Source organism: Triturus cristatus, chromosome 9 (genome assembly GCF_964204655.1).
Source record: "Triturus cristatus chromosome 9, aTriCri1.1, whole genome shotgun sequence".
NCBI lineage: Eukaryota > Metazoa > Chordata > Amphibia > Caudata > Salamandridae > Triturus > Triturus cristatus.
The window spans coordinates 1,291,536,222-1,291,563,045 of NC_140592.1; the positions used below are offsets into that span (position 1 = coordinate 1,291,536,222).

At 50.9% G+C, this 26,824-nt stretch overlaps 1 protein-coding gene across 5 annotated transcripts in view; it reads right to left on the reverse strand.

Annotated features, from left to right (window-relative positions):
* The window catches only part of FSIP1 (fibrous sheath interacting protein 1), a 941,373-nt gene that overhangs the window by 629,668 nt on the left and 284,881 nt on the right, over positions 1-26,824 (reverse strand). For all 5 annotated transcript variants that reach the window (XM_085627480.1, XM_085627479.1, XM_085627477.1 and 2 more), the window contains exon 5: positions 19,777-19,870. In XM_085627480.1, the coding sequence (XP_085483606.1) occupies positions 19,777-19,870 (94 nt within the window). The remainder of the gene's footprint in view (positions 1-19,776; positions 19,871-26,824) is intronic.

The window sequence follows — 26,824 nt, forward strand, 5'->3', positions numbered from 1 at the left end:
AAACCGAGGGACTTCTGGGGAACTTCGCGGTAGGCGAAGAGGAGGCACGGGAGTAGTACATCCCACTGGCGACGGAGGGGCTCTTCCAATCCCCCAATCATCCCCTTGAGGGTGCGGTTAAAACGCTCCACTAGTCCGTTCCCTTGGGGGTGATAGGGGGTCGTGAATCTGTAGGTGACCCCGCATTGTTGCCAGAGGGACTTCATGTATTTGGATATAAAGTTCGTGCCTCGGTCGCTGACGACTTCTCGGGGGAAGCCTACCCGGGAGAAGATCCCCATTAGGGCCCGGCCAACCACCGGAGCTGTCACGGTCCGTAGGGGCACCGCCTCGGGGTAGCGGGTGGCATGGTCCACCAGTACTAAGATGAACCTGTGTCCTTGTGCCGTGCGGGGGTCCAGAGGCCCCACGATGTCTATCCCCACCCTCTCGAATGGGGTGGTGACCACAGGGAAGGGTTGCAGAGGGGCTTTCAGCTTCCGACCACTCTTCCCGCTGGCTTGGCATGTGGGGCAAGATCGGCAGTGGTTCAGGACGTCATTCCTCATCTTCGGCCAGAAAAAGTGGGTCACTAGGCGGCTGTACGTTTTATCTTGGCCCAGGTGTCCAGCCAGGGGGACATCGTGGGCCAGGTTGAGCAGAAAGTCTCTGAAGCGGAGAGGTACCACCAGTACTCGACCGGCCCCCAGCTCGGCGATTCTTTGCTCGCTGTATAGCAGGTCGTTATCCCAGTAGACCCAGTGAGTTCCGGTGGAGTCCCCTGCGTTCTGGGCGCTGGCTTGTTGGCGGAGTCCCTCGAGGGAGGGACAGGTCTTTTGTTCCTGGCGGAACTGTGCTTGGGTGGGCCCCCCCTCTTGACGCCACTGAGCCAGGTCAGGAAGGTCCTGGGGTTGCGCGTCCCCTTCGGCCGTCGGGTCTGGGAGGCTGGCCTCGTCGGTGTCTTCTACTGGGGCGACTGGGGGCGGAGGTGCTGGCCATTCTGGTTCTTCTGATCGAGGGACGGCACGGGCGGCCATGGACCGGGTGGTTATGCAGGCCCAGTCCGGGAGGCCCAGCATCCCCAGGTGCTCTCTTCTCTCAACGGTGGCCCACGGGGAACTCTCGAGGTCATTTCCCAGGAGGCAGTCCACGGGGGCATCGTCCCGGACCGTCACCTTCAATAGGCCGGAGACCCCTCCCCATTCGAATGGAACGCAGGCCATTTGACACATACTTTCAGAGTTGTCTGCCGAGCGGACGGGGCAGAGAATGTTCGGCAGGATCTGCTCGGGCTTCACCAGGTGACAGCGGACGGCCGTCACACTGGCGCCTGTGTCACGCAAGGCCTCGGCTCGCTGTCCATTAATGGTCACCCACTGACCGTATTTCCTGGTGTTAGCGGGTAGGGGAGCCCGCGGGACCATGTCTCTTCCCCCTAAGCACGCCAGGACCATGGCGGCCGGTTCCCACTCTTGCTGGGCCGGCTCATACTCCTCTGGTTCCTCCAATGATCGCTCTTCCCCCAGGGCGGCGGCAGCTACCTGGCGGGGCTTGGGTGTTTGGTTCTGCGGGCAGCTCGGGTCATTGGCGTAGTGGCCGACTCGCTGGCATCGGTGGCACGTGACGTTGGCTCGGACCCCAGGACGCCACGGGGGGTTGCCCCGACCGGCCGGAGCCGGGGTGCTGGCCACGGGTGTTGCGGGCAAGGCGTCTCTCCCTCGCCCCTGGCCCCCTCCTCCTCCCCGAGGACGGTGCTGGCCTTGGTTGTTTCTGTTCTGTTCGTGTGGCCCCCTCCGGCCCACTCGGGTGCTTTCCCATCGGTCAGCTTCGGCGGCGAGCTGCCGGGGGTCAGTCAGCTTACTGTCGAGGAGGTGCTGCCTGAGCTCGACGAAGCAGTTGTTCGACAGGTGCTCCCATACCATCAGGTTAAAGAGTTGTTCGTAGGTGGTGACCTGGCTCCCCTTTATCCAACCCTCGAAGGCACGGCTGAAATAGTTCACGTATTCTACCCAAGTTGTACCTGGGATCCGGGTGCAATCTCTGAACCTCTGGCGGTACATCTCGGGTGTGAGGCCGTAGCGGGTGAGGAGGGCAGCCTTCATGTGGTCGTAGGACGACATTTGGTGATCTGGGAGCTGCAGTAGGGCATCACGCCCCTCGTTGATAAACCTCCCCAGAGTCCGGCTCCCCAATCACTCCGGTCGATCCGGTGGGAGGTCATGGCGATCTCGTAGGCTTTAAACCACTGTTGTATGTCGTCTTCTCGGACATACTCGCGGACAACATCCTTGGGGATGTGGACTTTTTTCTCGATTGGCCCCGGGGTGTGTGGTCGCTCAGGCACCCCCAGTTCTTTATTCTGTTTCCGAAGTTCTATTTCCGCCAGTTTGCGCTCGTGCTCGAGCGTTATTTTTTTCTCCTCCAGCTCTCTCTGTCTCTGCTTCTCTTCTCGTTCATCTCGGAGCCGCATGTGCTCGAGGTTGAGTTTCTGTTCAGCTAACTTGAGTTCCCCATCCATCTTGAGTCGTGCCATTTCCAACTCGTGCAATCTGGTTCTTTCTCTTTCTCGGATCTCCTCCTGCGAGAGGCCCGTTCCCCGCTCCTCGGGAGCCGTGGCGTTCCCCTCTGGTGTGATGCTGCTTTGGTCGGAGGGTCCGGCGACCCCAGTTTCTGCCCACGACTCTAGGGCGTGCTTTAGATCCTCTTTGGTACTCAGGCCGGTGGTAGCAATGCCAAGTTCTATGCAGAATTGTCTCAGTTCGCGGTGGTTGTATTCTTCTAATTTCTCCATTTGGAATTTCTCGGTGGAGTTGCTATCTTTGGCTGACATCGTGTTGTTGTCGTGGGGTGAGCTACTCTCTGTACGATTACGCGTTGATTCGGATCGCGCCGCTGGCCACCAATGTTAGAAAGGATAGACGGACCGGGAGGGTCGGCCGGGGTCAGGAGGAGAGGTCTCCGGGGAGAGCCGTCTCCAGCGATCGTACAGATAAGTAACTTCCCCCCCACAGACAGATACCACACACGGATAAGGTTCAGTGTTCTTTATAAGCACTTCTTAAGGTACGGTTGAATGGTACAAGGAGGTCTGGACTCAGGGGTCCCCTCGATTCCAGTCCCTCAAAGCAGGGTAAGGGGTAGCGGGACAGTCTGTCTACCAGTCAGGTAGTTTGGATGAGATGGTGATTAGCTCACAATCCTCGAGCTTAGTTGGTGCGGGCCGCGGCAGCGCCAGCAGGTCCCGGAACGATGGTCGATGTACGGTCCGCGGCAGCGCCAGCAGGTCCCGGTGAGGATGGTCGTTACAACGGGCCGCGGCAGCGCCAGCAGGTCCCAACGAGGATGGATGTTGTAGAAGGCCGCGGCAGCGCCAGCAGGCAGGACGATGGTTCACAAGAGCGGGCTACGGCAGCGCCAGTAGTCCGTCAAGGCTGAGTTCTCTCGGTGTCTCTCGACTCCAGGATACAACTGCCTTCCTGCTCCGGAGTTGCCCCAGTTATAGGGCAGGCGCTCTTTGATGTCCGGACCCTCGCACTTGGAGGTCGGAGGGCCCGGGATGAAGGTGTCCAGACACCCAGCAGGGGGTGGAGCCAGCGCCTGGGGGAGCTGGGGGCGATCGGTACCTGGCGGGGGAAGAGCTCTTGACACTTCGTCCTCCCATTGACCTGCCAAGTGGTCCGCTCACCTCCTGGGTGGATGGTGGTGCCGGGATGTCGGGGCCGGTCAGGCCCGGGGTTAGGGTCGGGGCGAGGCCACGCGGCCTCGTGGTGCAGGGCCCAAGATGGCGGCTTGAACCGGCCGGGGAAGCCGGTGGGGCTGGGCCCCGTGATGAGTAGAGGTCCGAGGGCAGAAGATCCGTCGGGAGACGGGGTACGGGTGCTTTTCGTGGGTTATGCCTGGTGGGCCGGAGCTCGGGCCCTGTCGTGCGGGGAGGGAGCAAGCCCTTCGTGTGGCCTGTCCAACAAATGCCCACATAGAGCGCCACAAGAGGTGCTTAAATCAAAGAATGCCCACAGAGAGCGCCGCAAGAGGTGCTTCAATCAAAGAATGCCCACAGAGAGCGCCGCAAGAGGTGCTTAAATCAAAGAAAGCCCACAGAGAGTGCCGCAAGAGGTGCTTAAATCAAAGAATGCCCACAGAGCGCGCCGCAAGAGGTGCTTAAATCAAAGAATGCCCACATAGAGCGCCACAAGAGGTGCTTAAATCAAAGAATGCCCACAGAGAGTGCTGCAAGAGGTGCTTAAATCAAAGAATGCCCACAGAGAGCGCCACAAGAGGTGCTTAAATCAAAGAATGCCCACAGAGAGCGCCGCAAGAGGTGCTTAAATCAAAGAATGCCCACAGAGAGTGCCGCAAGATGTGCTTAAATCAAAGAATGCCCACAGAGAGCGCCGCAAGAGATGCTTAAATCAAAGAATGCCCACAGAGAGTGCCGCAAGATGTGCTTAAATCAAAGGATACCCACATAGAGCGCCACAAGAGGTGCTTAAATCAAAGAATGCCCACAGAGAGTGCTGCAAGATGTGCTTAAATCAAATTATGCACACATAGAGCGCCGCAAGAGGTGCTTAAATCAAAGAATGCCCAAATAGAGCGCCGCAAGAGGTGCTTAAATCAAAGAATGCCCACAGAGAGCGCTGCACAAGGTGCTTATATCAAAGAATGCCCACAAAGAGCGCCGCAAGAGGTGCTTAAATCAAAGAATGCCCACAGAGAGTGCTGCAAGAGGTGCTTAAATCAAATAAATGCCCACAGAGCGTGCCGCAAGAGGTGCTTAAATCAAAGAATGCCCACAGAGAGTGCCGCAAGAGGTGCTTAAATCAAAGAATGCCCACAGAGAGTGCCGCAAGAGGTGCTTAAATCAAAGAATACTAACATAGAGTGCCGCAAGAGGTGCTTAAATCAAAGAATGCCCACATAGAGCGCCGCAAGAGGTGCTTAAATCAAAGAATACCCACATAGAGCGCTGCGAGAGGTGCTTAAATCAAAGAATGCCTACAGAGAGTGCCGCAAGAGGTGCCTAAATCAAAGAATGCCCACAGAGAGCGCCGCAAGAGGTGCTTAAATCAAAGAATGCCCACAGAGAGCGCCGCAAGAGGTGCTTAAATCAAAGAATGCCCACATAGAGCGATGCAAGAGGTGCTTAAATCAAAGAATGCCCACATAGAGCGCCGCAAGAGGTGCTTAAATCAAAGAGTGCCCACAGAGAGCGCCGCAAGAGGTGCTTAAATCAAAGAATGCCCACATAGAGCGCCGCAAGAGGTGCTTAAATCAAAGAATACCCACAGAGAGTGCCGCAAGAGGTGCTTAAATCAAAGAATGCCCACAGAGAGTGCCGCAAGAGGTGCTTAAATCAAAGAATGCCCACAAAGAGTGCCGCAAGAGGTGCTTAAATCAAAGAATGCCCACATAGAGTGCCGCAAGAGGTGCTTAAATCAAAGAATGCCCACAGAGAGTGCCGCAAGAGGTGCTTAAATCAAAGAATGCCCACATAGAGCGCCGCAATAGGTGCTTAAATCAAAGAATGCCCACAGAGAGTGCCGCAAGAGGTGCTTAAATCAAATAAATGCCCACAGAGCGTGCCGCAAGAGGTGCTTAAATCAAATAAATGCCCACAGAGCGTGCCACAAGAGGTGCTTAAATCAAAGAATGCTAACATAGAGTGCCGCAAGAGGTGCTTAAATCAAATAAATACCCACAGAGAGCGCCGCAAGAGGTGCTTAAATCAAAGAATGCCCACAGAGAGTGCCGCAAGAGGTGCTTAAATCAAAGAATGCCCACAGAGAGTGCCGCAAGAGGTGCTTAAATCAAAGAATGCCCACATAGAGTGCCGCAAGAGGTGCTTAAATCAAAGAATGCCCACATAGAGCGCCACAAGAGGTGCTTAAATCAAAGAATGCCCACAGAGAGCGCCGCAAGAGGTGCTTAAATCAAAGAATGCCCACATAGAGTGCCACATAGAGTGCCGCAAGAGGTGCTTAAATCAAAGAATGCCCACATAGAGCGCCGCAATAGGTGCTTAAATCAAAGAATGCCCACATAAAGCGCCGCAAGAGGTGCTTAAATCATAGAATGCCCACAGAGAGTGCCGCAAGATGTGCTTAAATCAAAGAATGCCCACAGAGCGCGCCGCAAGAGGTGCTTAAATCAAAGAATGCCCACAGAGAGTGCCGCAAGATGTGCTTAAATCAAAGGATACCCACATAGAGCGCCACAAGAGGTGCTTAAATCAAAGAATGCCCACAGAGAGTGCTGCAAGATGTGCTTAAATCAAATTATGCACACATAGAGCGCCGCAAGAGGTGCTTAAATCAAAGAATGCCCAAATAGAGCGCCGCAAGAGGTGCTTAAATCAAAGAATGCCCACAGAGAGCGCTGCACAAGGTGCTTATATCAAAGAATGCCCACAAAGAGCGCCGCAAGATGTGCTTAAATCAAAGAATGCCCACAGAGAGCGCCGCAAGAGGTGCTTAAATCAAAGAATGCCCGCAGAGAGCGCCGCAAGAGGTGCTTTAATCAAAGAATGCCCACACAGAGCGCCGCAAGAGGTGCTTAAATCAAAGAATGCCTACAGAGAGCGCCGCAAGAGGTGCTTAAATCAAAGAATGCCCACATAGAGCGCCACAAGAGGTGCTTAAATCAAAGAATGCCCACAGAGAGCGCCGCAAGAGGTGCTTCAATCAAAGAATGCCCACAGAGAGCGCCGCAAGAGGTGCTTAAATCAAAGAAAGCCCACAGAGAGTGCCGCAAGAGGTGCTTAAATCAAAGAATGCCCACAGAGCGCGCCGCAAGAGGTGCTTAAATCAAAGAATGCCCACATAGAGCGCCACAAGAGGTGCTTAAATCAAAGAATGCCCACAGAGAGTGCTGCAAGAGGTGCTTAAATCAAAGAATGCCCACAGAGAGCGCCACAAGAGGTGCTTAAATCAAAGAATGCCCACAGAGAGCGCCGCAAGAGGTGCTTAAATCAAAGAATGCCCACAGAGAGTGCCGCAAGAGGTGCTTAAATCAAAGAATGCTAACATAGAGTGCCGCAAGAGGTGCTTAAATCAAAGAATGCCCACATAGAGCGCCGCAAGAGGTGCTTAAATCAAAGAATGCCCACAGAGAGTGCTGCAAGAGGTGCTTAAATCAAAGAATGCCCACATAGAGCGCCGCAATAGGTGCTTAAATCAAAGAATGCCCACATAGAGCGCCGCAAGAGGTGCTTAAATCAAAGAATGCCCACAGAGAGTGCTGCAAGAGGTGCTTAAATCAAAGAATGCCCACAGAGAGCGCCACAAGAGGTGCTTAAATCAAAGAATGCCCACATAGAGCGCCGCAAGAGGTGCTTAAATCAAAGAATACCCACATAGAGTGCCGCAAGAGGTGCTTAAATCAAAGAATGCCCACATAGAGCGCCGCAAGAGGTGCTTAAATCAAAGAATGTCTGAGATGCCATTAGCTAAGTTTAAGAGAAAATGAAGGAACTGGTATAGGGTTACGCATGGCACATACCGTTTTTCTCTCCTTGGGTATGCCACAAATCACTTCAATTTTAGTGTATTTGTAGTAATTGTAGATGGAGCAATAGTTTTTCGAAGAGACTGCTTGGTCAGGTGAAGAAATTCTATGTCTTGATTTGCCAAAGCTGTCAACTGTAGGGATTGCGAGCTGTGGTTAAATAGTTATCCCTTGTTCTTGGACTGTAGATGTATATATCAAATGAATTGTTCCAGAGTTTGACTGGACATGTTTCACAACTCTATTCACCAATGTTGATGTGGTAGACGGGTACTTCTAAAAGTAATTTGCAAGTGCTCTGGCCTTGTCCTGCACTACACTCTGGGAACTAGAGGAATGCTCTGAATATCAATACAGTTCCCCCTTGTGATCACATGCAGCACCACCAGCTCCTAAACTGAGGACACTAGGTGTGTCTGTGTGACCATCTCCCACTGGAGCATACCAGGTCCAACTGCCTGCTAAGACGATCCACCACATCGACTTGAATAGGAGGAAGGTGCTCGTATTTTATTTCACACACCCATAGCTTATGAGCTTCTTTCAACAGGAGAGATCTAGTTCCTCCCTGTTTGCAGATGTAATATACAATTGTGATGCTGTTCATTCGAATCATGACTTGTGAGCGTTTCACTGATTGGATAAAGACTTTAAGAGCCAATCTGACAGCCATGAGCTTGAGCAGGTTGATTTGAAGCAGCAACTCTTCTTAGGGCCACTGACGTGGAGATCCAGGATGTGTGCGCCCGACCCCAATAAAGACGTAAATGTTGCTATGTACACTTGCACCATGGTCAGCAACAAGGGTTGACCTTTGAAAACATTTCCTTTCTTTTTCCTCCAATGTAAGGCTTCTTTCGTCTTAAGGCTCCTTTCGTCTGGGAAGTTGTGGAAACTACATAGTCCTAATCTCCATTCACCTGTTGCCACCGAAAGTTTAGTTGCTCCTGAATCATCCTCATGCGAAGGCAACATTCTAACAAGTTTTAGCATATGCGAAGCTTCGTGCAGAGTCGTTGTCCTTATAAACCAGTTGTCCAGATATGCGTAGGTTACATATCCTTTTCTTCTAAACAAAGCTACTGCTGAAGCCATACATTTGGTGAAAGCAGACAGCAGCAAGTTTAGACCAAACAGCAGTGCCCTGAACTTGTAATGCCAACCTGCCACCATAAATCGAGGGAACCTCCTACGTTTCACAGGAATCAAAATGTGGATATAGGCAGCCTCCAGATCCCAGGATGCCAAAATTCTCCTTCCTTTCAATCAATCAATCAATTAGTCACTTGTAAAGCGCACTACTTACCTGTGAGGGTCTCAAGGCGCTGAGGGGAGGGGGGTGCTGCTACTGCTCGAAGAGCCAGGTCTTGAGCAGTCTTCTGAAGGTGGGCAGGTCTTGGGTCTGTCGCAGGTGGGTGGGGAGGGTGTTCCAGGTCTTGGCGGCGAGGAAGGAGAAGGATCTGCTGCCGGAGGTTGTTCGTTGGATGTGGGAGATGGCTGCGAGGGTGAGGCTGGCGGAGCAGAGCTGGCGGGTGGGGGTGTAGAAGCTGAGTCTGCTGTTCAGGTAGGCTGGTCCGGTGTTGTGGAGTGCTTTGTGTGAATGAGTGAGGAGCTTGAAGGTGATCCTCTTGTTGAAGGGGAGCCAGTGCAGGTGTCTCAGGTGGGGAGTGATGTGGCTGGGACGAGGGATGTTGAGGATCAGTCGGGCGGAGGCGTTTTGGATGAGTTGTAGTCGTCGTAGGTGTTTGGCAGGTATTCCTGTGTAGAGTGCGTTGCCGTAGTCCAGCCAGCTGCTGACGAGGGCTTGGGTCACCGTTCTTCTTGTTTCGGTCGGGATCCATTTGTAGATCCTACGGAGCATGCGGAGGGTGTTGTAGCAGACTGAGGAGATGGCGTTGACCTGCTTCGACATGGAGAGGGAGGAGTCGAGGGTGAATCCTAGGTTGCGTGCGTGGTCCGTGGGTGTCGGTGCTGTTCCCAGTGTGGTCGGCCACCAGGAGTCGTCCCAGGCAGAGGGGATGGGGCCAAGGATGAGGACCTCTGTCTTGTCCGAGTTCAGTTTCAGACGGCTGCTCCTCAGCCACTCGGCGATGGCCTTCATTCCCTCGTGGAGGTTGGTTTTGGCTGTGTGCGGGTCCTTGGTGAGGGAGAGGATGAGCTGAGTGTCGTCGGCGCAGGAGATGATGTTGAGGTCGTGTTTGCGGGCCACTTATGCGAGGAGGGCCATGTAGATATTGAACAGGGTCGGGCTGAGGGATGAGCCCTGGGGTACGCCGCAGATGATGTCGGTGGCTTCAGATCGGAAGGGTGGGAGGCGGACTCTCTGGGTTCTGCCGGAGAGGAAGGACGTGGTCCAGTCCAGTGCCTTCTCTCAGATTCCAGCTTCATGGAGGCGTGTCTTTAGTGTGCGGTGGCAGACTGTGTCGAAGGCGGCTGACAGGTCCAGAAGGATGAGGGCTGATGTCTCGCCGTTGGCAATTTGGCACCTGATGTCGTCTGTGGCGGCGATGAGGGCTGTCTCGGTGCTGTGGTTTCGTCTGAATCCGGACTGGGACGGGTCTAAGATGTTGTCGTCCTCAAGGTGGCGGGTCAGTTGCATGTTGGCGATTTTCGAAATGGCCTTTGCCGGGAAGGGGAGCAGGGAGATGGGCCGGAAGTTCTTGAGGTCCTTGGGGTCCGCCTTGGGCTTCTTGAAGAGGGCGGTGATTTCGGTGTGCTTCCAGCTTTCCGGGAATGTCGCTGTTTCGAAGGAGATGTGATGACCTTCCGTAGTTGGGGTGCGTTGGTTGCGTCCGCTTTGTTGAATACGTGGTGTGGGCAGGGGTCCGATGGTGAACCTGAGTGGATGGAGTTCATGGCCTTGCGCGTCTCGTCTTCGTTGACGTTGGACCAGAAGGTCTGGTGGTTGGTGCTGGTGGTGTTCGAGGGGGTGTTGTAGTCTGGCGTTGTCGGGGTGGTCGTGGTGTTGAAGCTGTCGTGGATGTCAGCTATCTTGCGGTGGAAGAAGGTGGCTAGTGAGTCGCACAGATCTTGTGAGGGCGGGATGTCGTTGGTGTTGGCGCTGGGGTTGGAGAGTTCATTTACTATGTTGAATAGCTCTTTGCTGTTGTGTGCGTTGTTGTCCAGGCGGGCTTTGAAGGAGGATCTCTTGGCTGTTCTGATGAGGTGGTGATGTCTGCGGATGGCGTCCTTGTGGGCTGCGTGGCTGCCCGGTGTACGTTCGTTGAGCCATTTCTTCTCCAGTTTCCGGCATGTGCGTTTGGAGGTCTGGAGCTCCTCGGTGAACCATGTGGCTTTCATACTGGTGTGGTTGTTGGGAGGGTTTCTTGAGCGGGGCGAGGGTGTTGGCGCAGTCGTAGATCCACTGTCTGAGGTTGCTGGCAGCGGCGTCTGGGTCGGTGGGGTTGGTGGGAGGGTTCTGGGCAAGGGTGGAGGTCAGCTGGTCTTCGGTGACTTTGCTCCAGCAGTGGCGGGGCAGCTGTTAGGTGTGGTGGTGCGTGGTTGGTTTCTGGATGGTGAAATGGATGCAGCGGTGGTCGGTCCAGTGGAGTTCGGTGGTGTGGTTGAAGGCGACGTGGGTGGTTGTGGCGAAGACCGGGTCAAGCGTGTGGCCGGCGGCGTGGGTGCGGTGACGAGTTGTCTGAGGCCGAGGTTGGTGAGGTTGTCGATGAGGGTGGCGGAGTTGGCGTCGTTGTTGTTCTCGAGGTGGAAATTCAGGTCCCCGAGGAGGATGTAGTCCGTGGAGGCGAGTGCGTAGGTGCTGGCGAGGTCGGCGATGGAGTCGCAGAACTGAGCTCGGGGTCCGGGGGGTTTGTAGACGAGTGTTCCTCTGAGGGTGGTGTTGGGGTCGATGTGGATCCGGAAGTGCAGGTGTTCGGCGGTGTTGAGGGTGTCGTTTGCGTGGGTGTAGCACTGAAGGGTGGACTTGTGGACGATGGCTAGGTTTCCTCCAATTCCTTTGGGAATGGCAGTAACTCCTGAAGTGTGAACATGTCAATTCAATACTGGTAGCCAATCGGCAGATATAAAAAAAATATGATACAGATTTGAGTACAAAATTCCAGCCCTTTCCCTGAAGCTGGCACGTTTAATAACTTTAGCATTTCCAACTTAAGCTCTTTTAGATATTAGTTTTTTTCATTTCTTGGAGGGTGAGTTGATGGCTTCTCTGAAAATAAGAAGGACCCTTAATTACAACGGGTAAAAGGCAGGGTGAGCAATAAAATGTATGCTAGTTACCCTAAAGAATAGGTCCCATTTTAAGGGGAATTGTTCTAGATTGTTACTGAGGTGTAGATAGAAAAGAAAAAGTATGGAAGCGGTCATGAGAAAGTTCATAAAGTTCCACCTGAGCCATCTAAAAATACTGGAGAAGGAAAAGTATGTATTCTCACTCACCCAGTCATCGTCACTTGTTTTTCTCGCCTACTACAAATGAACAAACCATGTTTCTGAGCCTCACCCAGTGCAAACTAATGTGTATTCATGGATAAAATGAGTACAAAATATAAACAACTAAAAATACTAAAATTTAAAAAAGGATACTACAAGTGAATGTAAATGATTTAGAAATGGACTTTAATACTTGCATCACTATATACAACTTTTGGCCTTGAAAAAGTCCAGGCATGTGCATTGCCAGGGGACAAAACACATGTGGATGTATATTTTTGAATGATGATTGGAGAAAATCATCTGGAATAAGAAGTAATCCCTCTTTTAATGCATTGTCTATCTATTTTCATTAAATCAAATATACTCTGTAAGAATTACTACATAACAAGCATTGTGGGTGCTGGGATTCCAACTCTCCTCAACAGTATAATTGGAGATATGGCTTAGGAGTCCTTAACCACAAACCAAAAACGCATTTGCACATCAGGAGATTGATCTTTTTTTGGGTGTGGGGGTCACAACAGAATTCAAATACATCTTTCAGAATGGAAGAATCTCTGTCCCCAGAAGGAAACACTTTTTTTTGTTTTGTGTCCAATTTTGCTCCAATTTTGCTCTTATGTAGTTCAGAGTCTGAATTTCAAGTAAGGTAACTGATGTGGAGACCTAATCCATGAAGGAAAGAGGCTGAAACTTGTAAGGATTTTCTCAGATTAGCAGTGCAGTTAGCTTTTAGAAGCCAGTGCTCCAGAAACCAGAACATGTACATTTTCTGGTGTCATAGGTCTATTACTTATACTAACGTACATTTGAAGAAAGCCTGAGGAGTGGATTTCAGGCTGAACAGCATATTAAAAATGTGTCTTCTCCACCAGAAAAAAAAGGAATTTCATCTGCTTCTTCGCAAAAGGTATGTGAAAATATACACTCCAAAGGTTGATCATGAACATCCAATACCTTATTCTAAGATGTAGATAGATTTGACGTCAAGCAAGCAATCAAAACTTCTGAGGTATTTGTTGCTAGAACTAGGTCTACAACAGGTAGGTCTGAAATCCTTCTTTGGAGAGGCCTTTTCCTTCATGGAAAAGAGGTACCAGGTCTATTGCTTTCTTCTCAAACAATTTATGAATTTCCTTGTGTAGGTAGATGATGCGTTGTTGCACATAGATCCCTGTGCAATGGGTAGCGATTTTTTTGTTAAACAAATCAAATAACCTTCCAGCAAAACCGTTAAGACCCACTTTCCACTTGTTAGTTTCCACTCTTCCAGGTGTTGTGAAATACAACTCCTCTCCCGCAGTAGATGAGTAGAGTAGAGCGGACAGCCAAGTCAGTGGCTTTCAGTAGATGAAGACCTCCCAGAGGTACCGGACTGCTGATTAGAAGGCGTAGACTTGGCCCATCACTTCTGGCGGTATGAAAACCTTGGAAATGGTTATTGAGGCTGTTGCTGGAGCTGGGAGGGTCAATAAGGGGATTGAACCCTCTGCTGCTGGAAATACTAGCGGTCTTTGTGGTAAAATAGTTTGAAGAAGAATTATTTCTCCTCTAGTCTGACTGCATTCAAGGTCTCTGCCTTGTAGCTCCTGCAGACCATTTCATCCTCTGTTAGTTGGTTGAAGAAGGATGATACAGAGTAAGGAGAATTAAGCATCTTCAAATGAACGTCCAATTTTAAAGGCTAAAGAGGTTAGTGTGTAGGATGTCGAAGTTGACATGAGTGTGTTGCATCCAGACATCCTTGAAAGAGGCCGGGAAGGAAAGCCATCTCTTTTGCATTTCCGTGGAGGTTGATAGTCCTACAGAGAGACAGGTGAAGGCTCCTGATAAGGTGACTGACTTGAAGAAGGCGGTCTCTTGCTAATAGGAGATATGGGTGCAAGTCTAAAGCCCATCAACCTCAGTGTTATGGGTGGAAGCAGATTCAAAGACCTCAAGGATGTTAGTACTGGTTCTAGGGTAAAATGGTACAAGACAGGGCCCGCACGCTTGCTGGTGTCAAGTATAGAGCCACTCTCTGCCTTTTCTAAGAGAAGGAACTTCTATTATGAAGGAAAGTCTTGACTTTGATCTGCTGTAAAGCTCCAACATCAAGTGTCTTGATATCGACTGTCGTTAAAGCAATGCCGATTCGAGGTTGAAGGTCTCTTTTGTAGCGAAGGTCTCAATGTAGAGTGGTGTGACATCGAGCGGCAGGAGTGCTTCAATGTATTAGATCTTCCCAACGTCAAGTGGTATTATCTTGGCACCGACAGAGATCCAACTTCGGACATCAAACATGTTAGCACCATACCTAGGTTTGACATTCGATCTTCTTGTGTGTTTTGAGACTATAAATCTGGAGTTTGTTGACTTAGAAACTGTGATTTGAGCCTGAACGGCAGACGCGTCTTCAGTGAAGGAATCTGGTTGCTATGTCTCTTGACCCCGGCTGTGAATCCCCCAGTCTGGAGTGGGCCAAGATGAAGTTTGCACCAGGTGATGTGTTTTATTTTTGATTATTGCTATTGTGATGTGTGACTGTCTGTGTGCCCATTCAAGTTTCCAGTGGCTGTAATCATCTAAGGTGTTTTCTTTAAGTATTGACTTTGATATGTGTGAGTCTGTGTACACATCCAAGTCTGCAGTGGTTATAACATCTGATGTATTTATTGTATATAGCATTCTGATTTCTGGCAGGACGTCCAGCATAATCTGCTTATGTTTCATTTCATATTATTATCTATGCATTTAACCCCTTCGCTGCTAGGCCTTCCCCCCCCCCACCCCCCCCGTGCTAAGCCTTTTTTTGGCTATTTGGGGTAGTTCGCGCTTAGGCCCCTGTAACCTGTTGACCACATAAGGTATCCATTCCAAATTGCGTCTTTTTCTACCAACATCATGGGGATTGTAAAGGTACCCAGTGTTTGCTGAATCCCAGACCCAGAAATGAGCCAAAATACAGCTGAATTGTTTTTTTTTTGGGGGGGGGGGGGAGAGAACAAAAAATTGCTGCAGAAGAAAGAGTGTGTTTTTTCTCCCTGCAAATGGTATCAACAAAGGGTTTGTGTTGTTGAAATTACCATCTACCCAGCTTTCAGGGACTGACAGACTTTTGTCAGAAAACCAAAACTGTTTACACAGTTTTGGCATTTACAGGGACATAGCCTGTTTTTGCTATTTTTTGTGCTTTCAACCTCCTCCACGTTAATGGCAGAAATGGGTATGAAATCAATAATGGATCGTGGAAAGCTATACATTTCAGAAAAGTAGACAATATTCTGAATTCAGCAAGGGGTCATTTATGTAGATCCTTCAAGGTTTTTTTATAGAAACTAACAGGTGAAAATAGGAAAAATTGAAAATGAGTTGAAAAAAACAGCCATTTGTGCCAACGCTTTCCCCTGTAACTTCTTCCAAGCCTGACAGCTATTTGGAAGCAATATACCGTTACATCCACTGGACCCTTCTGGTTGTGGGGATATATAGGACTTGTAGGTTTACCAAGAACCCGAGGAACCCAGAGCCAATAATTGAGCAGTGTCTTGCAATGGTTTTTTGTTGTGTACCGGGTATATAGCAATTCATTTGGGAAAATAAAAACTGTGAAAAATCGGTATGAAAGACACCTATGTATTTCTGAAATGGGAACCAAAAATAGATTTTAGAAACAGCAGCTATTTTGTGACTTCTTTTTTACACATTGCCTTACATTTGGAAGGCAGAAATGCATTGAAAGTTAATAGGTAATAACAGTTGCTCTACATTTTTGTGTTCCCCTAAGTCTCCCGATAAAAATGGTACCTCACTTGTGTGGGTAGGCCGAGTGCACGCGTCAGGAAACGGCTCAAAACGCAACGTGGACACACCACATTTTTACAGTGAAAACTGACCCTTTTTTTCAAAGTGCCTAGCTGCGGATTTTGAACCCTAGCTCTACCGGCACCTAGGGAAACCTAGCAAACCTATACATTTTTTTAAACTAGACACCCAGGAGAATCCAGGATGGGGTGACTTGTCTGGCTCTCACCAGTTTCTGTTACCCCAAATCCCTTGCAAACCTCAAACTTTGTAAACAAAAACACATTTTCCTCACATTTCTGTGATGGGAAGTTCTGGAATCTGCATGGATCAACAAAATTCCTGCCACCCCGCGTTCCCCAAAGTCTTCCGAGAAACATGGTACCTCACTTGTGTAGGTGAGCTTAGTGCCCACAACAGGAAAATGCCTGAAACGCAAAATGGATACACCACAATTTTACGGTGAAAACTGACCCCTTTTTTGCAAAGTGCTTAGCTGTAGTTTTTTAACCCTAGCTCTGCGGGCACCTTGGGAAACCTAGCAAACCTATACATTTTTTTAAAACTAGACACCCAGGGGAATCCAGGATGGGGTGACTTGTCTGGCTCTCACCAGGTTCTGTTACCCAGGATCCATTGCATACCTCAAACTTTGTAAACAAAAAACACATTTTCCTCACATTTCTGTGATGGGTGTAGGAAGGTGGATATCTGACTATGGTTACCCCCAACTTTTTGCCTAGTGTCTAGCTGGTTTTTCGACTTAGTTGGCCTGAGATCCTGCCATTCAGGGTCTCAGGCTGTCTGCTCTCTCTTTGAAATGGACTCCATGTACCCTAGGTACATACCCAATTGGGAAGTATCACCTTATTGGACCCTGTACAGTGTACCCTAGGTACCCAGGGCATAGGTGTACCCTAGGCCTTCCAGGGGCTGCAGCATGTATTATGCCACCCCTGGTCTGGCCTTCCAATCAGACACAACTGGCTGATCACTCAGGTGGGGCAAGGTCGTGTAATCACCCCTTGCTTAGATATAGTATACCTATATCTACCCTTAATATAGACACATGTGTACCTATCAGCCAGGCCTTAACAATCCTGGAGGCAGAGTGCTTGGTAACATGTGAGATGGTGCTTTAGCATGAGCTGAGCCTGTCTGCAGCTTTCGAAACCATGTCCTTATAGCTGTTCTATGATATAGCCTACCATATACTCTTAAAGTACCTTATAATCTTAAACGGTTGTGGTAACTATGGTTTGGCTTTATCAAAACATGTCGTGTAAGGTGTCTAACACTTTGGAATAATACCCCCATACCATTTCTGGTGATGGGGATATTATCCCTCCCTTCTAGAGGGAGAAGACATGTTGAAACCTACTTACCCGGTTAAAGTTAACCAGAGCCCCAGCATCACAAAATGGATGCTGCTGCCACGACACAAGTCTGACCTCCTGCTGCTGGGAGTGATCCAGGCAAGGGAGGCTTGGACAATAGGTTTCCTGCCTTGGGAGGTGCGAGCACCACCCCAGACAGGCCTTAGTGTATTGGGGCAGGGAGGGATGAAAGAAACGAGACACTGCCTGGGGCACACAAGGTGTCCCATGCATAGTCCAGTTCAAACCGGTGCTGGGGCACTCCAGCCCCAGTCCTGGCGCGAAACTGGACAAAGGGAAGGGGGTGTAACCACCCCCCTCCCAGGTCCCACCCATAAGGCGTGACCTAGCAGGCAACCCAGCCCCCCAGATTAGTATACGTATGGTAGCTGGGCCCCAGGAGATTAGATTATCCTGAACCTGCAACTTGAACAGAAACTCTGGACCTTCGACATTCGAAGAAAGAAGAAGACTGAAGAATCTCCCTTGTGGCCAAGGAGTGGCCACCCTGTGCAAACAGGCACCATCAAGAGACTTACCCTTTGCTTTGCTGAAGTTCTACGAGGGACCGACTGCAGAGCTTGACCAGAGCCTCGACTTCCAGACTTCTCTGACCCTGATCCACATCCACAGCTGAGCTGAGATCCGTGGAGGCGACGAGAGACGTGGGACCGGCTACCTGGGAAAGGTGGCGAGTATCTTCCAGCGCAGCTTCTGAGGCACCCTCGAAGTTGTGCACCGGGGATTGAGAAGCCCCAACCCCAAGCACCATCTGCACCGAAGATCAGCCCTCCACACTCCACGAGTCCTGCGTGGGGCCCTTCTGCATTTTCCTGCTTGCCGCATCTGTCCGGTTACTTGCCGTTGGCTAGTAACCTCTGTGACGACACACCTTTGATTTTCCACTGCTGGTTTGGCTCCTCCAGACTGGCTCCTGCTCCTCTGCAAAAGAGAAGCACCCCAGACCTTCCTGGTCTGCACCAGAAGCAAGTCCTCCGTTCTTCGTGGGTTCCGCTTGCCAAGGCTTGGTGAGTCCTAGTCCGACTTCGACGCCGCCGACAGCAAGAGCCTTCGTGGGACAGCTCGCCTCCTGGTCCTGGTCGTCCTCGACGTCTCCTGGTACCCGTGGCTGCTGCGACAAGCTTCACCTCTTCACCTGCAATCTTCACGACATCGCCTGGTTCCTTCCTGGTTCCACGCGGTCACTGGCTAGTGACCCAGACTCTGTCCCTTCTGCTTGTAGGTATCCTTCCTTCTTGATCCCGGCCTTGGGATCCACCGGACACTCTGTACTGACTGCCTGTCAGCATCTTTCCTTCAGGCATCCATAGGAGTCGACGACGAAACCCGACGCAACTTCACACCTATGCACCCGCAGCCCGTGGGCTAGGTAACTTGGGTACTCCGGTGCTCATCAGGGTACTGACTATCCTAGTGTCTAATTCTCAAGTCTCGACTTCCTAGTTACTCCAGAAGTGTCCTAAATCCTATTAATTCTAAACTGTACTATTTCTATCGATTATACGCATTACGCGTGAGTGTTTCCACTCTGCACCTGAATCCCGTGGGCCTCCCACTTCCTAACCTTTGGTAGTATAGTGTAGCCCCAGCGATTCCCTAGGCCTAGGCCTATCTTATTTCCGTGACAGTGGTCCTTATACCACTTCTTTAGTATATGGTTTGCGTGGCCCCTAGGGCCTAACTGTATTACTTACCTGTGTGACTTAATGTATGCTTGAATAAGACTGTGTTGTACTTACCTCGAATCTCATAAAGAGTGCTGAGGGTTTGACTAGAATAAATACACTTTATTTTATATATATATCTGTTGTGGTGTCCTTTCATTTGGTATTCAAGGGGTTACAAATGGTATAACAGCTGGCTTCACATGCCATTCAGAGTTTAGCCTAAGACTGCTCTTGTCCATGCTACCACTAGGATAGCTGGTCTATAAGGTTGACTTTACAACCAATCACCATAAGGGTTGTTTGGACTGATATAAGGTGTACACTAGAACTAGTGACATCATACATCAGGCCAACTTCTCACAATGGGAAGTTCTGGAATCTGCAGGGATCCACACAAAATTTCACCCACCCCGCGTTCCCCAAAGTCTTCCGACAAAAAGGGTACCTCACTTGTGTGGGTAGGCCTAGTGCCCCCGACAGGCAAGGGCCCTAAATGTATTGTGGAGACTTCAAAATTTTCTATCATAAAACGGCCTGGTTTTGCAGGGGGGGCAACCTGGGTTTTTGGCCCCTGGCTCAGCGGCCATCTAGGGAAATCTATCAGACCCACACATTTCTGAAAACTAGATATCCTGGGGAGTCCAGTGAGGTATGGCTTACGAAGATCCCCCAACGTTTCCCTACCCAGAATCCTTTGCAAACCTCAAATTTTACTGAAAAAAAAAAATATTTCTCACATTTTTGTGTAGGAAAGCTGTAGGATCAACGGGCTGACACAAATTTCCTACCACTCATTGTTCCCCTAGGTTTCCAGATAAAAATGGAACCTATGTTGGTAACTTTAGATAGGGCTTTCTTGCCTACTAACATCTCTGAATAAATATTGGTCGCTTTCATCTTCAAACAGAAAGCATTAGCTCTATATCTATGAAGAAAGCACAGAATGGATATTCCTAAACTGATAGTGATTTAGTGAACATACACCACTAAACCCTGTCCCAGTGGCATCACAGACAACGACAATGTCACATGTATTATCAGTAGCTACTCACCTGTCACATCTCGCGCTTGAGGGGTGAGAGCGAGAAACTTTCTTGTGTTTAAAGTCTCCTCGTGGGTCTGTGGAACCTCAGGAGATATTGCAGACTATGGATATGGAAAAATATGAAAGGTCATGCATTTCATTGTAAAAGGCAGTTTCCTAACGTTTTCTTAAGCATTAATCCATAGTTGCATTTCAACTAGAAAAATCATGCAGTGAGAAAGTATATATCCAGAACAGAGGGGATTGGTGTTCAGTTGATGTATGTTTAGTGTAAAGTAACTTCATTAAAGTTACTGTTCAAACAAAACTTTTGCATTTTACTTTCCATTCAAGAAGGGAAAAGCCCATTCATTCTCATTTATGATGTGTGAACAGGTGGAAGCTGTGTCTGGCAGCGTTGTAAGACACAGGTGAAGGCTGTGTCTGGCAGCGTTGTAAGACACAGGTGGAGGCTGTGTCTGGCAGCTTTGTAAGATACAGGTGAAGGCTGTGTCTGGCAGCGTTGTAAGACACAGGTGGAGGCTGTGTCCGGCAGCGTTGTAAGATACAGGTGAAGGCTGTGTCTGGCAGCGTTGTAAGAGTCATATGGGGGGTAAAAGGCTGACCCTTGGTACAAAATGGCTAATTGGTTTGTGACCAAAGAAGATCTTGATCATAGATTGTCTGATGTTTTGAGGGGAGGAGATGATAGGAGGCTGGTTTAGCATATGGTGTACACTTATGTAAGTGTGGCACCCTGCACTAATCCAGGCAACCCTTATGGTAATTGTTGGACCCGGCCTCGTAGAATGGCCCTACATGCCCCCGCACCCCCGAAACCTGGTACCTGCAGCCCAAGCACACGGCCCAGCCGACCCTCCCCACCAGGACACACGCACCGACCCGGACGTCCCCGTCCATGGCCTCTCTCCTTTCGGCCACCCCGGGCCCGCGTGCCCACTTCATGCACCAAGATGGCCGCCGGCCCCAGCGCGACCCGGGCCTAGAGGCGCCACTCCGGCTGGAGGACATCACGCTTCCAGGGGATGAGAGAGGGAGGAGCAGTTTCTATCGCACCTCTGAACTCCCCTGGGACGATGGGTTTCGATCGGCCCTCCGGCCTCCCTGAGGGCTGGCTCCGTGCCTGCTGGGTGTCTGGGACTCCTCCCGACCCGGCCCCGAAAGGATCAAAAGACAATAGCAGGAAATCCCGACAAGCGACCCCCAGGTGACAAGACCCCTGCCTGCACAGACTCCGGACATCAAAGCAGACCCTCCAGGATTTCGCGATTTCGCGGCTTGCCGCGAAATCGGCACTTTTGTAAAAATGCCGCGATTTTTACTAAAGTGCCCGCGAAATCGGCACTTTTGTAAAAATGCCGCAATTTTTACAAAAGTGCCTGCGAAATCGGCAAAAAGTATTTCTATTTTTAATTTTAGCTCTGTTGTCCGGCCACAGCCGCAAGCACTGCTACGCCATTGAAAGGAGCGCAGGAGTGGTTCCTTTTTTTTTCGCTTGTCTTCACGGTGCCCGGCGGCAGCTGCGAGCACTGCTACGCAGTTTTCAAAGACCACAGGAGCGGTTCCTCTTTGTTGTAGCCACATTATAGTACAGTCTTTGCTGTACTACACCGCAACATTATTTAAGGATTACAGGTGTGGTTCCTCAACACTTCCCTTAAGGAAACTTCATTTTTCTTCCCTGGCGCGTTGTGAGGAATCAGCAGCTATTTTGGGATATTTTTTCCTTTGGTGTTCGCCTCTGGCAATTCTTGGCAGTCTGAGGATTCCCCTCCTCACAGAAGGAAGAACTCTCCTATTCTGGAGGTATTTATTTTTTGCGTTAATTGTTGGGATCAGTGCACTGTCCTAATGGACTTTTAGAACTGCTCTTACAGCCGTAAAATTACCTGTTCAGAGATGATTCAACTTCGGAACCTTAACGTTTGTTCTGTGGTGAGTGACTGTAGTATATGTCTTATATATCATTTTGAGGAGTCTGACAGCCCACCAGCTCACAAGCAAGCTTGAGTCCGACCGATGTAGTATTGTTTGAACAAGCAGAAACTGAACTAAACATGCAGCTGTACTTTGACACAATTTTGCAACACAAAAAAGAACGCTTTTCCTAATTATGTGCCGCATCTCTTTAACTAGAACAGAAATACGGAGGTATTCACTGGCAAAACGGTCCCTCGCAGAGCAAGCCAGGGGGTGCTTGCATCTTCACTACCTTGAGTACATAAACAAATATGAACTACTGTCTGCTATCACGACAAAATGACTTAGTGGCTTCCATTGCCCACCGCCCTGCACAACAAAGTGAGACATTTTCAAATTTATATAGCTCAGGCAAATGCAGTAGTAACCCCACAAATTCAAGACATCTTTTTTTATATCATTTCTTATTGTTCAACAAATCAACCTGTGATCTTTTACATTCCTACATTCATGACGGATAAAACGTGCATTAATCTCACTTTGAGCATCGATAAAGTTTAGCACAGGAAGTGTCTATAATGTGAAATGTAAAAAATATGGCAAGCATTTGTGGGTAGAAATTAGCAACAATCTCCCTTTTTTATTTTTTATTGTAGACCACACCAAACCACAGCACTGAAGAGAGCCTTGGGATTACAACCGGGTCTCGAAACGCTCCGCACAATTTACCATTGAGGAGCTTGACAAATACAAACAGAAGCCAACAGTGAGGGGTTTTCTTTCTTGTGTTCTAAATTCTGTATATTAGCTTGTTACAAATTGAGGCAAACGTGAGGACTTTTTACAAATATTCTTCCCTTCTGCAAATCAGGAAGTGAGCTTTAGGATGTGGGAAGAAGAAACCAGAATCATTTCCAGCTTTAAAATAAATGGGCAGTGGTAGTATTTCAAAAGGTTTGCATACTAATAAAGTCAGTTATTTTTCTCACAGTGGACCTTCTCGGACCTGCTCAAAGGGCCATGGCTTGTCCACGAAAGCGGTGTCCAGCCGCCCTCAGACTTTCAGGCGAGAAAAGGGTTAAGGATGTGCCAAACACCGGTCCCGCAATGTGTCAAAAGGTGTGATAACTGCTACCAACCTATACTAAAGCAAATGGAGAATTGCATTTCCAAAGGATAACAGCCTTCACCTGTGCACTGCTTCCTCTGTTCCATATTCCAGGTTCCCTATTCAAAGTGGAATACTCTGCTGAAAGAGTTTCTAATGATTTAAGGCTGAAAATGAATGATTATGAGTAAAATAAAGTGCCGCAAAAATGCCGCTAAATTTCCATATTTGTGCCGCTAAATTTCCATATTTGTGCCGCTAAATTTGCGAATCCATGCCGCTATATCCTGGGGGGTCTGTCAAAGAGGGGTCGACCTATAACAGGGGGTGCTCTGGGTCTGTCCGGCAGATTCGACGCTGGAACAACGAGAGCCTGCCGACGTGGTCGCGGCTCCTGGAACTTGGACCCTCCTGAGCCCTGCTGAGAGACTCGCGGCTCCCTGAAGATCGTAAGACCTCCGAACTTGTGCCTGAGTCTGCTGAGTGACTCGCGGCTCCCTGAAGATCGTAAGACCTCCGAACTTGTACCTGAGCCTGCTGAGTGACTTGCGGCTCCCTGAAGATCGTAAGACCTCCGAACTCGTACCTGAGCCTGCTGAGTGACTCGCGGCTTCCTGAAGATCGTAAGACCTCCGAACTTGTGCCTGAGCCTGCTGAGTGACTCGCGGCTAATTGAACCTCGTAAGACCTCCGAACCTGCACCTGAGCCCGCTGAGTGACTCGCGGCTCCAACGGACTCTCACGGTCCCGCCGGACCCCGACTACAACCACGTAGCCCCCAGCTCGAGGATTGTGAGCTGTGCACCGGATACGTCCCTGCCTTGAACCTTTACCAGAGACTGTCCCGCTACCCCCTACCCCTTCCGAGACTCATTGAGCTCGTTCTCACCTTGTACATATTTGCAGTGATAACCTACTTGATAAAGATTGATTTCTAAGAATACCCGGTGTGGTCACTCTGTGTCGTGTGGTGCCAGAAGTACGATCCTAGATACGAGATTCCTTCCCCTGGGGAGTCTCCCGCCAGTGCCCGGCTACGATACTTCGAGGGTGGGTCTCAGGGTAGTCCGGACCCCTTCCAGGCTCCTCTGAGGTCGCCGTCTAACATTGGTGGCAAGCGACGGGATTCGGGCCCATCACCTAGAGATCGTACCGTGAACAACGCAAGCACTACCGACAAAGATGGCAGAAGGAAGCACCGTGAGCCCCGCAGAAACCAACGCCAACAGGGTGTTCCAGGTGGAGCATCTAGAAGAATATACACACAAAGAGCTAAAGCAATTTTGCAAAGAACTTAAAATCGCTACCACTGGTCTCAACACTAAAGAAGATTTGCAGAAAGCACTGAAAACTTGGGTGGAGACCGGGGCCTCCCGCCCGGAAGGCACGGGGGAGCGCCCCGACGAAGCCGAACCCCCCCAGAGTGAAAGCAGCAGCAATCAGGTGCGAGGCATCGTACCAGACGGGGGCCTATCCCCGGAAGAGCTCGCGGACAGAGAGAGAAGTCGCAATCATGAACTCGAGTTAGCCAAACTCAAAATCGAGGGCGAATTAAAGTTAGCGGAAAAAAAGCTAGCAGTAGAACAAATGCGTGTACAAGGCGAACTAGAAGAAAAGAAGCTCCAACGGGAGCACGAAGGAAGGAAGCTCCAACTGGAGCACGAACGCAGCTTGAAGGAACTCGAGCTCAAGGCCAGAAATGAGGAAGGGAGGCCCCCGGGAAACCGAGAGACGGTCTCCCCAGCGGAACAGAAGGTCCACATCCCCAAGGATGTGGTCAAGGAATATTATAAAAACGATGACATTCAGCAATGGTTCAGGGCCTACGAGGTCGCCATGACCTCCCATCGGATCCCGCAGAAGGACTGGGGGGCGGGGTTGTGGGGGCGGTTTCTGAGCGAAGGAAGGGACACCCTGCTCGACCTACCCCTCTCCCTGCAGACCTCCTACAGCCACATGAAAGAGGCTCTACTCACAAGATACGGCCTCACCCCAGAAATGTACCGTCAGCGATTCCGGGACTGCAGGAAGATCCCGGGCACCACCTGGGTGGAGTATGTAAACTTTTTCAGTCGGGCCTTCGATGGGTGGATCAAGGGCAGCAAAGTCACCACCCTTGCCGAACTCACTGACCTCATGTTGTGGGAACACCTGGCTGCGAACTGCTTCATAGAACTACGTCAGCATCTGCTTGACAGCAAGCTCACAGACCCCCGGAAGCTGGCTGTGGAGGCCGACCGCTGGACCAACACCCGGGTCTCCCGGGGCATGGTAGGAGAGTACCCCCGAGCCAGTCAGGGACCACCCCGCCAGAGAGGGGGAGGGAACCAGGGAGGGCCGAGAGAATCCCAGCCTAGCCCCCCGAAGACACAACCTCCACCTTTCCCGGCGCCCCCCCCACCAGTGACAGGGCCCCCTGGGAGACGGGGACACCGGGTGACCGTCACATGTTTCCGTTGCCAGAAACCCGGGCACTACGCCAATGACCCAGAGTGCCCCATGGCCACCCAAGTCTCCCCTACCACCCCTGCGAGACAGATAGCCAACGTAGCCCTAGGGGAGGAGGTTGAGGAAGCCGAGGAGTGGGAACCCGCAGCGATGGCCCTAGTATCCCTGGGAGACAGGGAGATGATCCCTGGTAGCCTCCTACCCTCCAACACCCAGAAATACGGGCAGCTCGTCAAGATCAATGGCCACCAAGTCGAGGCCCTGCGGGACACCGGGGCCAGTATCACCGGTGTCCTCAGGCACCTAGTCCCCGAGGAGCAAATCCTCCCCAACGTCTTTTGCCCCGTAATATCCGCAGACAATAGAGAAAGTATGTGTCAGGTAGCCCTGGTGCCGTTTGAGTGGGGAGGGGTGATAGGTAAGCTCAAGGTGGCCGTAAGAACCTCCCAGCCGGTCGACTGCCTCTTAGGGAACGACCTGGAGAGTTCTCCCTGGAAGCACGTCGAGCGCAAGGCCCACCTAGGAATGATGGGACTCCCCGAGTGGGTGTGCGCCACCACCCGATCTATGTCAGCCCGACTCACTCCCCGGAGAGAAGTCGAAAGCACCCCGATCGAAGAGACCAGAACGGTCCCCGCCGAGGGTCCTCCCGTCCCCCCATCAGAAGGGTCCGTCGCCCGCGACGAACCCGCACCATCCGACCCCGCCCCGGTCCCCGAGTTGGGAGATCTACCCGAGTTGGCCCAGTGGCGCCACGAGGGGGGGCCCACCCGGGAAGAATTTTGCCGGGAACAAGCCACTTGTCCTTCCCTGGTCGGGCTGCGGCGCCAGGCCGAGGGCCAAGCCGCAGGGGACCAGACCGGGACGCACCGAATCTATTGGGAAAATAACATCTTGTACAGTGAGCAGAAGTCGGTGGAGCTGGGATCCGGACGGGTATTGGTGGTACCCCTCCGCTTCCGAGACTTCCTCCTGGGCTTAGCCCACGACGTCCCCCTCGCCGGCCACCTGGGTCAGGACAAGACCTACAGCCGTCTCGTGACCCATTTTTACTGGCCTAGAATGAGAGCAGCGGTAGAAGCCCACTGCAAGTCCTGCCCCACGTGCCAGGCCAGTGGGAAGAGTGGGGGGAAGCGCAAGGCTCCCCTCCAACCCTTCCCGGTCGTCAGTACCCCTTTTGAACGAGTCGGAATCGACGTCGTGGGACCACTGGACCCCCCCACCTCCCAAGGTCACCGTTTCATCTTGGTCCTAGTGGACCACGCCACCCGCTATCCTGAGGCTATTCCCCTACGCACCATTACGGCCCCCGTGGTGGGCCGGGCCCTGATGGGGATCTTTTCCAGGGTGGGTTTTCCCCGCGAGGTCGTGAGCGATCGCGGCACTAATTTTATCTCAAAATATATGACGTCCCTGTGGCAACAATGTGGGGTGTCCTATAAGTTCACCACCCCGTACCATCCCCAGCGGAACGGCCTAGTAGAAAGGTTTAATAGGACTTTGAAAGGGATGATCGCTGGCCTAGAAGAGCCCCTCCGGCGTAAGTGGGACGTCCTGCTCCCCTGCCTCTTGTTCGCTT